General features: G+C 43.8%; 1 protein-coding gene across 1 annotated transcript; it reads left to right on the top strand.

The window, feature by feature from the left end:
• Positions 1-100: 100 nt before the first annotated feature.
• Positions 101-17846, top strand: mmp28 (matrix metallopeptidase 28). Its single transcript, XM_037087548.1, has 8 exons — positions 101-396; positions 2077-2153; positions 2718-2905; positions 8992-9213; positions 10398-10643; positions 15688-15837; positions 16201-16368; positions 17005-17846. The coding sequence occupies exons 1-8, from the start codon at positions 271-273 to the stop codon at positions 17397-17399; spliced, it is 1572 nt and encodes a 523-aa protein (XP_036943443.1). The 5' UTR covers positions 101-270; the 3' UTR covers positions 17400-17846.
• The last annotated feature ends 105 nt before the right edge of the window (positions 17847-17951 follow it).

Here is a 17951-nt window from a genome sequence, read left to right as displayed (position 1 = left end):
TCATTTGGAACACATGAGACCGTTTGTACAGCTCTGACATTATTATTTGACGTTGATCTGGGCGGGCACAGGGGCGGTACCGGCCCGCCCCATTACACTCCCGCGGGTTGAATCAGGCTCCGGCACTCCTCATGGATGGAGACATCAGGCGAGCAGCAGCATGCTCTCCCTCACTGACAGCCAGCAAAACCAACAATGGAGAAAATACTTGGAGCTGAACTGAAATGCGCCACGCAGGTAGCAGCGTGTTGGTAGCGTGGTCGTCCCGCAATGAGCCGCCGACCTCCGGACCGGCGTGGGGCTGGACCGGCCATGAGGGTAGCCTGGATCCTGACTGTGAGCGTCCTCATCACCGCTCAGACCGCCGGAGGATCACCGCTGGTCCTGGAGCCGGAGGTACACTGCGCTCCGAGACGAGCCGCTTTATTTAGACTCAGTTTCCGACAGATGTGTGAATAAAGTAAGATAACCCGTTAATATGCTAACTTTAACCGACATGTGTAGTTTGCAGTCACGGAGACGGAGGCTCCCTTTGACAACCCTCAAAACATAACTTAAATTTAAAACTTGGTGACTGGTACCAATTTACATTTTAGGGCACTAATTCAATGACTTTGACTTATAAACATGGTTTTAAAGTGTGTTTTTAGACCTCCGTTAAATACTAAAGATTTTCACATGTCTAATTGACCAAAAATATAAGCAAGGTCACTTTGTAAGACAACATATTACACATTGTATTTCTCTGTGCATGACTTAAGATCGTCAAACATGTTTTTTTTCACGCAAAGCCCATGTTGCATAGAAAATAAGAGGTAAGTATGCTTTGTGCTCATGTACATGAGCGGGTCTGTCACCATCACATGTACAAGCTCAGTTAATGGTGAAGGGCATGGTTGCCACTTTCTTACTTAGCTGTATGATGAGTTTCAACTATGTCAGGTTTGGTGGTGGTTGATTTTGCAGTTATTTTAATTTCTATACATACAGCCAGGATCAGCACGGCCTCAAATGTAGAACATTTTTTAAAAAAATAATATGTGAAGGATGACTTTTCCATAACACTGTCAAATTAATTTTGTCTTTAGAAATATATTTCTAAGCACTGCAGATGTGAAATGTCACATACTGACATGAGAACTGATGTGTTTGGTTTATGGTCTGCATATAAAGTTAATGTGGCAATTTAGTGACATATTTAGACCATTTAAGCCATATAGCATAGTGACATTAAAGGAGACCAAACCCTCTTTTAAAAGAATATTTGTGCCCCATTGTCTTTGAGATTTTTTCAATTGAGTTGCCCCTCTGTGGCTTAAACCACACTGGTTTAATTTGACAGCTGTTGTTGGTGGCCACACATTAAAGCTGTAAGACCATACCAGCATCATGCCATTACATGTGTTTCCTGGCTCCCCTCTTCCATAAAATAAAACCTCCTGGTATGTTTCATAGGGACAAAGGGACAACTTGGTTGCACATTCCTGTCATCTCCCCAATTTTAATTTCCATCCCACCTTCACCACATCTGTAATCATAGCTGCGCCTGCTGTCGTCTGAACATGAAACCCACACACACACACGCACACACACACAGAGATCCCTCTATTAAACCATCAACAGGGCGAATCCCAAACCACAGCTGTTGTCATGAACGCTGTTGGTTCATTTTTTTGCTGTATTTTATAGGCGTTAACCTTCAGAACTATTCTTGACTTGCACGTTTTGCATGATCTCTTATATTAAATTTTCAGGGACACACTTGAGGCTTCGCTCTCTTATGGGTGGTCTAAATCTATACATCTGTCTTGCAGCCTCTAGCAGCTACATGGAACATTATCTTTACACTTTTATGATTTCTGTTCTGTTCCCTCGAGGGGAGGTATGTCTCTCTGGGGATTTACCACAGCATGTTCTTACAAAAAGTGAGATTGTAGGTGTGTAAAATAAACTACAATCCCCCAAAAGAGGCACCTTATTATCTTAAAAATATGGGCACTAGTAGGAAATGATGGTCTGGTTTCTGATGTCTTTCATTGGAGTGTTTCTGAAGCAGTGCTTTCATAACAATTGCAGGTTTTTCTGGAAAAGTATGGCTACCTCCACCCAGACAACCACATCCACAGTACAGCAGAGATGCAGTCAGCTATCTGGTAGGTGTGGGAGCTGCTCTTCAACTATTCAGGCTTGAAAATTGATTAAAGCCAAAGAGCCTGAGAACCATGTTATCAGTGTTAAAATCACAGTCGTTCATCAGACGTCCTTCAGCTAACTTGATGTGATAGTGTTATTTTTTATCCACACTTTGATCAGAATTAGCTGGTCGTGTTCATCAGTGGGGGTGGGAGGGAGAGGGTGAGCTCGCTGTGGGACAGGCCCCGGGGCTGAACGTGAGCGCAGGGCTGTAAAACACACCCTCACCTCCTGAACCCTCTCTGAACCGTCCAGGAATTTGAAGAACCTCACCCTCTGGCCCGTACGCTGACTCTACTGTAACAATGCTGATTGAAAAAGCTCTGTTTGGCCCGATTGTTGGATAGTTGTTGATCTCATGCAGTGCAGATTCAATTTGCCATCAGAGCACACTGCATCCCTGTGACATGATAAATGGTATCCATCAGTCTGTCCGTCCAATCTCTCCGTCTGCATTTTGAAAAGCCAAATATCTGTTCAGCAAGGGCATCATGCAGACGTGTCCTCCCTCCCTCCCTCTGCAGCGACTTCCAGTGGTTGTCCCGACTTCCCGTCACAGGTGAGCTGGACGATGCCACCCTGAGACAGATGTCGGAGCCTCGCTGTGGGGTGTCGGATGAGGGCAGCCAGCAGATCTGGGCTCAGAGGGTAAACGCCATCTTCACAGGAAAGGGGCGAGCACAGCGACGCAGGAGGCGTTCTGCAGGGCAAGGTACTGGGTGCACGCCATTTTTGCATGTGTGATTCTACAGTGGAGACCTCAGTAAGCTGTGATATCTATTCACTGCCTTGTACATGTCCTGTGGTCACAGAGAGCCGTAGTTAGCTGGGAGGGCCCACCTCTGTAAACTAGAGCACTAAATAGACACGAGGGGTGTAATTAAAGCTGGTGGGGCGTCCGATGTTGCACGCGTCAGACGGGAGGATTCCTGCTTTTAGATGCAATTAGACAAGTCCATGTATCCTGTACGTCATCCCCAATGGGAGAAAACCTGAACTTCAGTTCTGAACGATAATATTCTGTATGTTTAGTTAAGGAGTCACAGTCTGCTCTGTGGGTTGAGAAAGTTTAAGAATCCCTTGTGAGGCCTCTTAACCCTTTTCAGTAGCTTTTTCTTCTTTTTTTCTGAAATGATTTAGAGAAGTGATGTAAAGGTTTGTGGGTCACAGCGGTTTCCTCTTCTTCAGGTTTGTATCCCCACAAATGCGGCAGTTTCCCTTTAAGATAATTATTGAGGCTCTAGTTGGAGATTATCCTAATTTTCTGCTTTAGACGCAGTAATAACTGCATTCATCAGTGAGCAGGTTGCTGCAATTTGAACCGGATAAAGACTACGGGATTTAAAGTGTTTAACGGTGCAGCTGAGCAGCCACATTTGTTGCAGACTGCGTGGAGTAATCGAGCACAAACATCCCTCCCTCCTGGCTTACGAGGCGCTTTACAGAAAATCCTTGAGAATTACCAAGAGGTGTAATTTCTCCACTCTTCTAAACACTTGTGGAAGACATCGAGTGGGGCAAAATCTTTTAACCTGAATAGATTTTTCATTTATCCTCCACACATCCTACATGAACTTCTTACACCAGGGTCTTTATTATGGGCTGATGAAGCCAAACGGATCAGGGAATCACTGGGTTTCAATTTCCTTTCGTGGCTCTGAAATGTTCAGGCTGTGTGTCTGCACCTTTGACTACCTGTGTTCCTGCTGTCTGTCTCTGCTGCTGCTGTCATTCCTCTTTGTGAATGAGCAGCAGCAGCAGCAGCAGCAGCAGCCTGGTGCCTCCAGCCTCATGATGTGTGAAGCCTGTGCATTCCTTCCTGTCACTGACAGCGTTGGCTAACGTTCAGGGAATGCAGCGGTGGCTGATGTTTGCCGCTGCCTCTTCGTGTCAGTACCTGACATCTTCCCTCCCGGTAAACACATCCACAACTGACTGACTGGATTACGTTGTTTGCCAGGCTGGCTGCCTGTCTCGACGGCCAGATATCTTCGCCGGCTAAATGAGCGAATATGTTGCTGAGTGACTGAGTGTGTGGATGGATTACAGCCTGGCCTTGATGAAGAAAACAACTCTGTCATTATTCAAGTCCCAGACATGACTCATGTGACAGGTAGCTGTGTTATTACACAAGGAGCAGCTCTATTTACACCCCCAGGCCAAACCTCTTATATCCACTGATCATATATCTACTGATGTAGTTTAGCAATGTAGTGACTTCCTATTACTGCGAGTAGCTGCATAGTGAGGCTGTCACCACCGCCTTGTTCTCAAACATGGGCTTGCTTTATCACACTGTGGCAGCAGATATAGTGTGTATAGAGGCAGAGATTTATGTGTGGATAGAGCAGAAACATTTGATTTGAAGCGTCAGTTGTGCACAGCCCTTGTTTTTCGCCTGGGACTCCTGGTGCCAGTCCTTCAGTCCACCGCTAAATTATCTCACCACCTTCTGGCTTGTTACTTTACAGCACTGTCAACTCAAAACAAGTGTCTGCAGTATTGATATTTCCAGTGGAAGTCCCCCCATTCCCCTGTAGCTCACCTCTTTTTCTGTATAGTTAAGATACGTGCGAGACGCGCCATCCGTGACTTGAACTTAATGCGTAACTCTTTGAGCTGTTTGTCCTTGACAGCTGACGCTAGCTACTAAAACCAGCCTGCAGGCCACATCAACATGCGGACGAGTCAGTCTGTTTATTCGCTCTCAGCTGTGGTGTGATGTGATTTTGTTTAGCGTGAACATGGCCGCCTCTTAGCTTCATGGAAACTGAAATTAGACCTTGACTCGCGGTTGGATCTGATGGTCGTTCCCACTGATATTTACAGAGCTGACATTCCACCACCCTTGTCCAAGATAAGCCCTGCAAGTGTGATAGGTGAGTGTGTGTGTGTTTTTCAGAGGTGTTCACTCATAGATCTGTGCCTTGCTCATGGACACTGTTTGAAATGTTTCACGTTTGACACACTGGTTTTAAACTGTTTCATCAGAATGCACAGATTGTAGTTCAGCTCAGCTCATCAATAGCTATACCCATCGATCAGATGATTGACAGAATAAGTGATTATCTTTTTAATTTATGATATGAGAAATTTTTCATTCAGTAATTCAGGGCAATGTGGTTAGAAGTGCAAATTAGCAACAGTTAGCATCCTGAAGTGCTAACATTGTGAATCTGGTGAACATGAGCTGGTTGGCACTGAGTGAGTGCGTTCGCCTGCTGAGATTCGCTTCAAACAGCCTGCGAGTTAACACCAGTAACAAACCAAATCTCTCTGCACCTCCGCAAACAATAACTTTGGCTATCAGATGATCTCAGTCACTTCCTAATGACTGTGATAAACCGCCCGCCCCACACTGCTGCTATACAGGGCATCATGGTAATTGCTTCCATAAGGGAAGTCGGGGAATGTCTTGTGTATCTTACTTCCTGGCTTCTCTGCTTCTCCTCGGGGACCTCTTACACTGCGGAGGGCCGGGGACGGAGAGAAGGCGCCGGAGTTGTGCTGAGAATACAGATCCACACACAGCAAGTCTGATGGATACTGTTCAGCCGGGAGGGAAAACTGAAACTGGGGTGGGAAAACAAGGCAGTGCATTCAAGTGTCCCGCTACTGAATCAGACTTTCACAGGAAAACAGCAGTGACATCACATCTTACCTTCTTGAATCCTATTTTTTTTTTATTGTGTGTTTTGGGCTCTTTCTGTCTAATTTTTCTGTGGAACACTGCATGAAAAATGCTGAGGATCAAGTTTACACAACTCTCACCGAGACGTGTGTTGTGTTGCTGCTGAAGCACAACTTCTGTTTGTGTTTACACAAACAAAAACACACACTGATGTTGTTGCCAGACCCATGTCTTAATGGCTCCAGATATTATCCAGAGATTTCTCCTCTCTCCAGGGTGCTGTTCAGTTCACAGCATGTGGTGCATACCTCTGGTTTATCGTCCTCATCTTTCACATGAAGCTCTGCTGTATATTATTTAACCGAGCACGAGTGGCATCAGAATAACTCGAGGGGTTCTCAAGCCTGGCTGCCTCAGTGCTCTGTGTGTGATTGAGCAGAGGTGTGTAATGCGGACCTCCCACTCACATTTGGCCTCCACATCAGGACAAACACACGTCGGCCGCTTATTTAAATATTTTGACAACTGTAAGTGCGCTTGAGTTATTTGGCCACTTCCTAGCTGATCCTCATGTGAAAGTATGTGTAAATGCATAAAGTCCTTGTGGCGAGTCATTTTAAGTGCAGTACCCCGTGAATCTGACTCTCGTTCTCACCTTCTCAAGCCCTTCTTACCAATACAAGCACAAACACTTCAGGACCCTCATTTTTTTTGAGTTACTACCGCTGCACTGTGTCAGTGTGTCCGAAGGCTCTCATTTTTATGTGTTTATATGTAAAGGCGCAACTTGTTAGACATGGATAAAATTCAAGTTTAAAACAGTAAAAAAATAATAATAATAACTAATGTTCTTAACAACAGGTGAAGAAACAACAGTGTGGATGTTTCTGTATTGTGATGCAGAGATGTCAACTGAAGTTAGCATGCTAACCAGCTAGCCCCAGCCCGTCCTGTCTCCAGATACCACTTTGTACCACAAGAGTCGATGGTATAACCCCCTGTAGTTTCAGCTAGCTAACGCAGTGGCTAGCCATTTTCATTACAACAGAAGCTTTGATGGATCAGCTTTGACTTCAGATGATTATTACGGCAAACTCTACGCACAACTCTCAATAAAATTCCTCCCAGAGTTGTTCTGAGTCTGACATTCACGTTAGAAATCTGTCCTTTACAGCCTGAAACGCTGGAATCAGTATCAGTGAGTTCACAATCCCATGCATCTTCAAGCACATCCAACACATCCACACAAAAACTTTTAACACACTGGTATCTGAATTGTTATCGGTATTGTGAAGGAAAAAAAATGGGTATTGAAAATGCATTTTACAGCTTCTTCAGCCGGCCAGAGTTACCCTGCGTCCGGACTCTCCAGCTGCCTCTCCCTGAAGGTTCATCTAATGACTGTTTCCTGCGAGGCAGCCTCTCTGTCTGCATGTTGTGAATGTGCTCTGCACAGTTGAGAGCTTTTCCATGTGTTTGCTTTTGTGTTTGCTCCTTGTCCAGATTGCTACTTTTGTTAATCCTTGTGTATATATTGAAGAGATTAACGTGGTCTAAATTAAAGAACGGCCGAACATGACTCCCCGCTTCACTCTATACCCCGAACAAATGTGTGATTCTGAAGTTTGTGACATATGTAATTACGTCTAAGCTGAGAAACCACAGACACGTGTAGAAGTAAACTGTTTAGTCAAGCGAGCACTAAGAGTGCTTGTTAGTTTATCCAGCTGTGAGCGAACATGGGTTTCATTTTGGCTCTTTCTGGATGTGGAGAGGCACTACTTCAAAACATGACGTCTGAACGCAGGATGTCTCGCATTCATATTTATAATACAGATATGCAAGATGTAAATACATGGCTGCTCTAGTAGCTAGTAATAATAATGAAACATGTCTGTGAAAGCTTTTTACTACTTACTGGTGTTGAAACGCTTTAAATTTCAAAACCAAAAGAAATGCCAGGCATGAATGAAAACAAACTGCATTGCATTTTATGCTTTTCAGTCATTTTACTTTACTGTTGGTTTCATTCACTGTCTGTAGTGGCTCTTTGTCTGTGTCTGTCTTGCTGTTAATTTTTATGTCTGTTTTACAGTGTTTTCAATCAGATGTTTTATTCCTCAAAAGCCTGGCCAGGACCACAATTGAGCCATGGCTAGAAGTCCTATATACAGTACATAGCATTGATTGCATGTTAAGTAGATGTAATGGTGCCTACACGTGCTGTCCCTGTCAAATAAACATAGGTAAGAAAAAATAGGTAAATATGAGTCAGGTTGTACAAATGGCAGTTTTGTAGTTTGCGTTTTACTTGTGAAGGTGTCAGAAGGTGTCTGAGAGAGTATAGTTGTTGTTTTGTTGCAAAGATACATTTTGATTGTCAGCAATGACAAATTAAAAGTTAAATTCCCATTTTCTTTGTTATTCCATAGTGTTTGAAGGCTTTGTATCTATGCTGCCTGTATCCTGTCTTTGAACCACTCAGGGGTTTTTTTTGTGCGTTGCCTGTGTCTTATTAACATTTTTGTTGATACACACCACATTTTTGGCATGGGTTCCCGCCTACCGCTCTGCTTTTGTAAGATGTCTGGTGCCAACCAACGTCTGCTGCCCTCCATGTGGTGAGCAGCTCTAGAGGGAAAGGTGTATTCTTCCCCTTCGGTGGAACACTAAACAAGTTCCCTTGAAGGATTCCAGTTCAGTGGAGATATCAATGAGAGATAAATGTAGTAGTGGTGGCTCTGTATACAAGATAAGGAGTCAGATTTGAGTCAGATCAACAAACTAAACTTGATGATGGAATATGAAACGGGCGGAGTTTAAAGGAATGTTTAACTTCTTCTGTCCTGAACTTAATTCCCAGTTTTCATCTCTCTGGATGAGCATAAAATGTTCCTTGCATCCAGATATTTGACTCTTATAACTACTTTGTGTTGCTTTCTTCCATTATTTATTATTCTAAATCATGCTGTACAGATGAAAAGGTTGAATACTCTTACTTACAGGATGACTGCTAGGGTTATTTGCAGTGATCTGAGCTTATCTGCAGCTGCACTGGCTCTGAGTTTGTGATGAATAAGATTGTGAGCTTCAGACCTGCATGTCTCAAAACTCTGTTCCTCCCTCTGCCTCTGTGTGTGTGTGTGTGTGTGTGTGTGTTCTTCCAGTCGAGAAGTGGTACAAACGTCACCTGACCTACCAGATAGTGAACTGGCCCCGCCACCTGTCTCTGGGCTCCGTGCGGCTGGCGGTGCGCGCTGCCTTCCAGCTGTGGAGCAACGTGTCTGGCCTGGTGTTCCAAGAGAGCCCTGAAGGTCCCGCAGACATCCGGCTGGCCTTTTATGAGGGAGACCACAACGACGGAGCGAGCAACGCGTTCGACGGGCCAGGTGAGGGACAAGCGCATGATGATTAATGTCGCCACTGATCTACCTATCTGATCACATCTGTAATTTGTAACAGATTTGTGTGTGTGTGTGTGTGTGTGTGTGTTTGATGTTTGTTTTGTGTTGAGCCCCTGTCTATGCAATTTGTTCTCCTGCAATGAGATCTTGATCCCAACCTGCTGCATGAATAAATCGTAACATGTCCCACTGTGTATGTGCACATAGGAATTAACCCGCTTAAGATGGTTAGATCAAACACTGCTCTGACCTGAATTACACAATAACATGAACATCATGTAAACCTCAGGTTAGTGTATGGAAGCATGTCTGGTGGTCAGACATGCAGGTGGAGACCACATCTTGTAGTTTGTTGTTTGGAGCCCTGATTGAGACCTGGATGTCAAAGCGTGAGGGCTTTTTAATGGCCTTTGCTAATTTGCCTCCATGTTTGACACCTATTCTTCCTATTTAGATTTGAGTTGAAATACAGTGCGCAAGGTAAAATACTGTTTTTTTGCAAGAAAAAAAACAAAGTGGAGAGAAAACTTCAGTTACATTAACAGTAATATTAGTGTTTTCTTATATTTTATACTAATTGTCTTAATCATCAGTGCTCATCGTGCGACTCGTTGAGACAGTCCTGGTTTAAAAGTTGGAGCTAATCAACTAATTCCAACAATACATTTGACTGTAGACTCTAAAATATGCAATACAAATACTAACACATTAAAATAAACTGTTCCATTACTATCAAATCTGTAAACAAAGGTTGAATCTAGCCACCACTTGTCCTAAGTAAATGTAGAACTACCTTTTAGTCTAATTTGACTTTTAAGGAAGTTTTCATGACTCAAGTAATCCCTCTCAGTCACCACTTAGGATCCATTAGAAGTGTTTTGGCATGTCTGTATCTGCCGAGACGCCTCTGCCTCTGTTTATTTTCTGATTATTATGCTGCTTTTGGGATGTTTCTGGGCGTCAGTGATTCTGGAGAAAGATAGTTAGCTGTTTGTTGAGTCTCAAATATCAAAGCTGCCCATCAACTGAACTTTTCTCCAGAGCTGCTCACCGCACCTGGTGGGTGTACAAACAGCGGCGACCAATCCTGCATACTGTGCCTTTAACCTCACACAGTGATAGTGTGCATCTGTCAGCCTCTGACCGTTTCCCTCCTTTTTGACTGTCAGGAGGAACTCTGGCTCACGCCTTCCTGCCTCGCCGGGGGGAGGCCCACTTTGACCGGGCGGAGAGGTGGACGCTGAACGGACACAAGGGACACAACCTGTTCATGGTGACCGCCCACGAGATCGGACACACTCTGGGACTGGAGCACTCGCCTGTTCGTCACGCCCTGATGTCGCCGTACTACAGGAAGCTGGGGCGCAGTCTGGTCCTGAGCTGGGACGACATCATCGCCGTGCAGCAGCTCTACGGTGAGATGATGATCTGTTTGACCCTGCAGGTCCTGTTTGTGGACTTAATGTGTCTCGTCCAGCTTCCTACAGCTACTCAAGGGAAATGTTTTCTTAGTCGTCCCGAGGTCAGGAGAAGTGTTAAAGGCAGCACCTTCCTTGAACACACACATATATTTTTACCACTTTTTCCTCGGGTTTAGTGTTTGAAAGGTTGAGAAAAGAAGCACTCTAGTGGACAGATGACAAATGCCTCACTGTCTGGCCTTGGGGCGGCTGAGTTAAAGATGAGGAATGAGACGAAAATGAGGTTGCAGTTTAGAACGAGCCATTATGGGAATTCATAGAGGCAATCACATGAATTACTGCCTTTTTATGAAAGCAGACTGTCTTTGAGGAAACCCAGAAGTGGAGTCATTTTTGCTCTGTTGCCCATTAAAATCGGGAGTCATGGCACTGAGCTGTGAAAAGGCCAGAGAGGCAGGCCCAAAGGCCACCAGCTGCAAACACAGAACAAGAATGGGTAGAACGGCGAAGCATGTTGAGAGTTCAAACATGTCTTCACAACCTGGAACAGTTTTTAAAATGAGAGTTGTATCGGATCCAGAATGCTCTCTTTGTAGTCGTTAGTCTCGTTAGAGTTCCTGTGAAGCAAAGCCCGCGGCTGTGAATGTGATTAAAAGTCCGTGGCAACATTATTTGTGAAGGAGATTACCGAAAGGCTCCATTTATAGAACAGAAAGACACAGAACAGACAAATTTTTGCAGCCACTTTTGGTTGTATTCCTCTGGATCAACAGTTCTTGATTAGAGATCGAAGAGTTGTAACAACAGCCTCTCTTGTGTTTTGAGTTGAGTTTGTCTTCAGCAGACTGAGGAAGTCTGTTTCACGCCTGTGGCCTCTCAGCTGCTGGGAGAAGTAGCTTCAGACGGAGGGCAGCAGAGGTGGTGTGGACGTCAAAATAACAGACGGATTGACTTCATCACAGGCAGGAGGAGGGCTGAGGTTGTGTGTTATTATCATCCAGCCTCTCGCTGCTGTACACAGTGTTTACCTGGGAGTTTTGTCAGCTCTGTTGTGATAGATTGCCGGTGTTGTTGCAGAGTGTACGAGTTATTATGTACGTCTTTATGTTTGACAAATATAATAGTTTCTGTTTACTGTGAGTGTGTTGACCCCTCCTGGCATGTGTGAGGCAGGTTTCCACTTGTGCAGAAGTTCTCTCGTTGCTTGTTTTTTGTCCTGCTGCCATGCAGTTGCACAAGAACGCCTTTCTGATCAGTGTGGGGAAGGTTTTGCTTTGGATAATGTAATAGGTTACAGATAACCAGTTACCCTGTTGAAGTGTCATAAGTTGTTGAAGTTTATTACTTTTCCATAAGTTAAATGTATAATGTTGAAGAATTCTGCATTTGAACAGAATGATAAGAATCGTTACTGAGTTTCTTCCAACAATGTTAAAACCAATGTTAAATATTGGAAGCAAGTTGGGCCGCAGTATACTTATCTGTCCTGTAGCCAGAAGCTAGTGAGCAGTGGCACGCACCGAGGCTGCGTCCGTCTGTGTTTGAATTCAGGTCAACTCTCACTGAGTTCAGCACTCAGCAGAGACTTTCTCCTCTCCTCTCTGTAAAGATCATTTCCCCTTCAGGTCCCACTGGCAGTAAACACTGCTGAAACATAAACACCCGACAATGGAGGCCACCTCTGCAGATCGCTGCTGCAGTCAGGTTGATAAACAGGAGCGAAGATAAATCCACTTTTTAATCCTAAAATTTTAAACAGCCATCTCTGAGCAGACTAAATTTAATTAAATAAATATCTAGCCTCTCGGACAAAATATAGAGTAAACTACTCATTAATTAGACATAAATACCAATCAAATCAAGGTGATGCAAATTCAAATAGATGAATCGATCCTGTATAGATGTATACATCTACTGGTGAGCCATCCAACCCTTGGTGGTGTTCCACTCGAATTTGTCCCTGTGGATGTGCTGACCCACGTTGTCTGGAAATAATTCAAGAATAAATAATAATGATTCATAACAACAGAGGGAATGTTGTATTCTATTCATATTCAGATATTACAAACATTTTGATGTGTCTGTAATTGTGTATGTATGTATTTGCCCCCCCCCAAACACTGTTTTCTTACTTGCTTGTGACAAAATGAGCCTCAGCAGCCACTCAGCCCTGGTCTGTGATGACGTGGTATTCGAGATGCAATAGCGCATAAAGTACTTTCCCTGCTTCGACCCTGAATTGAGGTGTAACACAGCTGCAAGTGGAGACACAACACTGTGCAGGAATGTTTGCGTGGCTGCAGGACTTCCTCACTGTCGTTTGGATGATTGAACTCTGAACTTGAGATTGCAGGCCGGCTGCATCCATATGCTTCCTTTTCTGTTTAATATCTGAGGCGTCCCATCTGCTCTCTCTCTCTCTCTTTCTCTCTCTCTCTCTCTCTCTCTCTCTCTCGCTCTCTCTCTGGAGATATTCTGGCCTCAGCTTCCTAAAATGGTCTCTGCCAGCCTTTTCTCCTCAGCACCTCCCTCATTCACCCTGGATTTCACACTAACTGACCACCCCGCCGCCTCAGCCGAGCCACCGCTCATGGACACATTTTCATTTCCAGCTCGGTTATGCTCATTAACCACGGCACTCATTGCCACTCTGATTTATTGTGAGACCAGTGATCCAGAGCCATTAAATTAATAGCAGCAGTGAGCACAGATGAGTAGTTTTTAGTCGGCCATTGAGCTGTATGTGTTTTACACTGAAAAGCTGAATGTGTTTGCTCATCGGCCTTTAAAGAAAGAAGAGACTGTTCACCCTCAACTATGTTTTTTTTATTGCTTCATTCAAAAAGGATTCTTAAGTGGCTGCTCGGGTGGAATTTAGCAGAGTGCAACATGCTTTTTTCATGTCTGCTTATCAACCTGATTCTCTCCCTCTGGCAGTAATAAATGCAGAGTGCAGCTGCTCCCACGTAAATGTCAGGCAGCTCCAGAGACAGACATGGACAAGAACCGCAACTGACAGGACTGCCGGCACTGTGAAAATGCTACATTTGCTTAAAGATATGAGCTTTAGGCAGTGTGTGTATGTGTGTGTCTGTGTGTGTGTGTGTCTACCATTCCTGGTGTGTTGGCATTGTGATCTGATAAGAAGCAGATGTGAGGCAGCCTGAATATGTCAGTCTTCAGTTTGATTCACCTCCTGTTATCGCTCTGTGACGAGAAACATAAACACCCATGACGAATCTTTGCTTTAAATAAAACATGTATGTAACATACATCATGTACTGTATGATGAAAATCATCGGTTGAGGAGGTATTCCGTTCTTTTACTTAAATGAAAATAACAGCAGTGTGAAAACACTCCGTATAGAATGCGATCTAACTAGTCACGGACCTGAGAATGTCTTTTTTTTTCGAGCTGTAGCTACAGTCATGGATGATATAAATGGTATAAACAGAATACAGTCAGCAGCAGTTAGTGGTTACTATGGAAACACGAATTCAAAACACCTGAATTCAACAGGTAGCCACTTCTTACTTATTGCACTTCCAAGCAAAAATTGTCAAACATTTTCTGTTTCCAGCTTCTTCAGTGTGAGGATTTGCTGCTTGTCTTTGTCATTTCCGACAGTAAAAGAGTTTCCGGGTTTTAGACTTTGCTGAGCAAAAGAAGCGGTTTGAAGGCGTCACTTTGGGCTCTCAGAGGTCGTGATGAGGTATTTAACCTTGTACAGATGAAAACAATTAATCGAATAATCAGGATGAAAATAATTGTTAGTAGGTACCTACAAGCTCAGAACTCATCAGTGGCCTTTTAGCAAGATGGATCTCATCAGTTTACAGTCAGTATACTGTTGCAGTTTAAAATATATATTCATCCCGTGTATGACAGGAGGCACACTATATATTCTCTTGTATACGAATGTCAGTGACAGAAGAATAAATATTATCTAATTACATTTTCTAATTGAATGACATTTTTGAAGTACTTGTAGTTTACTTGAGTATTTTCATTTTTTGAAAACTTTGCAGGTTCAGTTTTTAGCCACAAAACATCATCTAGTAAAATATTTTGCAGTTTATTCGATGAACCTCCCAGAAATGTAACTAACTTCCTCTAAATACATTTTGCTCATCGTTCTCGCACACTGAAGTATAAACACTGAATATTTGAATGCAGTAGTGTTTTTACACTGTGATATTGTTTCCTTTTATCCAGCAAAAGCAAAATATGTGAATTCTTTCTCTGCCCGCTGATGAATGTAAACACAGTGAAGTCAGACATCAAGCCCTTATCTCACAACGCTGCTCGCACACACAGCCTTAATGGGCAGCCGTCCCTGTGTTATCCACTGTGGCGGTGTGTGTATCTACAGTATTTTTCCTGCTCTCTTCCTCCTGTTCTTGGGTGTGCTGATTTTATCCACCTCCTACACAAATGTTTGTTCAGCTCCTTGCAAACAAAAATGGCAACATTCAAGTCTGAAGCACCATCAGTTGCTCTTTATGCTTTTGGTATATTGCACTTTTTCCTTTTGTTCAGCTTTGATTCTTCCTGTACGGTTCTCATCTGGTACATCAGGAGTTGAGTGCGCTCTTTCTTTTTATAGTCCTGGAAATTCAATACGTGTGTTTAAGGTTGCAGTATGCGCTCTATCTGGAGTCTTTTGTTTATTTCCGGTGCAGTATAATGTCATCCATCAGTATACATCAACCAGGCCACATCCTGTACAGGCCTATTTAAATGTCAACATTGTCTGAGGAAGACACCACTGTTTGTCTTTCTATTTGGTCCCATGCTGTCCAATTTAGGAAGTACTTAAAAATGCCTTTAACATGCATGAGAACCTAAACTGCTCCGTGTTCAGTAAGTCTATCCTCGTGGCTTTGTTTGGTCAATTTTTCTAAATAATCACCTTTTTATAACCACATGAATCCTGGGAAAGTTAAACACTGCTGAAAGAACAACAACCAACAAAGTCATCGTGTCTGCTGCCTTTTAAATCACTGTCCTGTTGTGTTGTGTTTTTTTTGCCCTCAGGTAAACCGTCAGGTGATCGCCCTGTGAGGCTGCCAGGCCAGGTTTTGCACGCCGCGCTGCAGGAGTGGGAGTTCACAGAGCTTCACAGCGGGCATCAGAGCACAGGGCAGCCACTTTACTGCCAGGGCGTCTTTGATGCCATCACTATAGGTGAGGTCCAAAGGAAATATTATTAAGGAAAAAGCATTTGACCACATCCCTCATGACTGTGGTCAGTGATGTGACTTCAAACAGCCCAGAACAGAAGAGAATCCTGCTTGTATTTGTCTTTCAAAATTACTTGAAATTAGACAAAACTGGAAAAACAGCAGAATGTTTCTGAAGCTTTCAGCTGCATTTATCAGTCTTTATGCATTGTGGGTAATGACACACACTGCATGATGCCTGATCAAATTGTCAACTGATGAAGGCCACGCGAGGCACTGTAAAGCTCTGGAAAAAGCAACTAAATTCTCCTCCAGTTGAGAATATTTTGCCAAACTATCAATTGTTGTGCTGTTGTTGTGCATCCAGACCAGAATGAGACAGTGCTGGTGTTTCGGGGCAGCATCTACTGGACGGTGTCGTCCGAAGGCGTCGTGAGCGGCCCGCTGCCTCTCCGTCAGCGCTGGCCCGACCTCCCCGCTGCCATCGAGGCTGCTGCCTTCTCCCCGCTGGACTCCAAGTGGTATTTTTTCAAAGGTACTGCTTCACTGAGCTCATTAATGTGACTCACACTTCCTTTTAAAGACATTCCCTAACCTGTTGGCTAACTTCACATATCTGTTAAAGCCCCTAAAATAGATTCTGTTGTGCCTATTTAAAGACTATACTGCACGGAAGGACTCAGCTGGAGTTTGACAGTAGCTTCACCTGTGTGCTAAAGGCTAATAACTTGTTTGAAGTTACTGCCAAGTTTCACTTTCCTGGCAAAAAGCTGACAGTGTTATCTCGGTTCTACTTATCTGCTACAGACAGAGCATTTTTATGTAAAGCGCTGAGGAATTATTTAAACGCCATAAATCATTTTCATCGTTGTCTGTGTCCTTTGTTGTCTGCGAACTCAAAGAGTCATTGTCTGAGAATGGTGCATTCCTCATGAAACATAACCTCAAAATACTCCACCTTGCTGTTTTTTGAAAAATGTATAGTTTGGGTGTTTTAAAAGACTGATATCTCCAAAACTCTGCAACTCACACCAGAACAATCTAGATGGATAAATAGCACAACAGATAAGTGAAAAAATATGTTTTTTTTCATATTAAGGAAAATGTTAGCTACTGTATTGGCTGAATTTGTGGAGCTACTATAATCAAATGTATAAATGATGTTGTGCAGGGAAGCGGATGTGGCGCTACACTGGCTCTGTGCTGGACCCGGGCTTCCCTCGGCAGAACATTGAGCTGGGGCTTCCTCGCCACCCAGACTGTGCCTTCTACTACGCTCCTCTGGGTCACATGGTCGTCTTCAAGGGCTCCCGCTACTCTGTGCTCAACCTCAGAGCCCTGCACCAAGAGCCCTACTACCCCCGCAGGCTGACAGACTGGACTGGTGTGCCACAGGGGACCAATGGGGCGTTGACCCGCCCAGACGGTCGCCTCTACCTGTTCAGAGAACAGCGCTTCTGGAGATTTGACCCGGTCAAGGTGCGAGTCACCAGAGAGGGCCAGTGGGCCAAGGACCTGAGCTGGACTGGGTGCAGTGGTGCACCTCAGAGCAATAACATCCTCTGACCAGCAGAGGGAGCCATCAGCTTTGGATAAAGTGCAATTTGTTGGCGTTTCCTGAAACGAAGAGGTGCTATAATGTTTTCAGCCTGAACAAATATAGAGTTTAAATGTTGCAAAAGGAGGCTAGCTCAGCAAACTGAAGAGACTGAAGAAAAGAAAAACCCACTTTATACATTTTGGAGCACATTTAGTATTTATAATGCAGAGCAATGGATATTACCGCGTATGGATGTGCAATTGTAGCCTCATTAATACAGTTTAGATGATGATAGAGCTGTGTGAACTCTTTTGTACGCAGACCAAAAACAGTCTTTAAGTTGGAACCATGCTTTTAAACCCATCATCTTTTCTCTTGTTGTATTTGCACAGACAGAAAAACCAAAATGTGTTTTTATCTTTTCTGTAATGTCACTAACACGTGTAACATATGTATAAATAACTAATACCTACTTTGGTCTGAGATTGCCTGTTCTGTGCTTGCCATAGCAGAGGGCCTGAAATGTTGATCACTCACTACTTTATTTTTCAGTATTACGTGTAGCCACATCTCTGGTT

The sequence above is a fragment of the Acanthopagrus latus genome, chromosome 2 (genome assembly GCF_904848185.1).
Source record: "Acanthopagrus latus isolate v.2019 chromosome 2, fAcaLat1.1, whole genome shotgun sequence".
Lineage (NCBI taxonomy): Eukaryota > Metazoa > Chordata > Actinopteri > Spariformes > Sparidae > Acanthopagrus > Acanthopagrus latus.
This window is presented reverse-complemented; position numbering and strand designations above follow the sequence as displayed.

Excerpts from the sequence above, each read along its gene's own strand:
- mmp28 (XM_037087548.1), top strand. The coding sequence starts at position 271 with ATGAGCCGCCGACCTCCGGACCGGCGTGGGGCTGGACCGGCCATGAGG. Across the intron at positions 2,154-2,717 it reads GAGATGCAGTCAGCTATCTG|CGACTTCCAGTGGTTGTCCC; the intron begins GTAGGTGTGGGA and ends CTCCCTCTGCAG. Across the intron at positions 2,906-8,991 it reads GAGGCGTTCTGCAGGGCAAG|TCGAGAAGTGGTACAAACGT; the intron begins GTACTGGGTGCA and ends GTGTTCTTCCAG.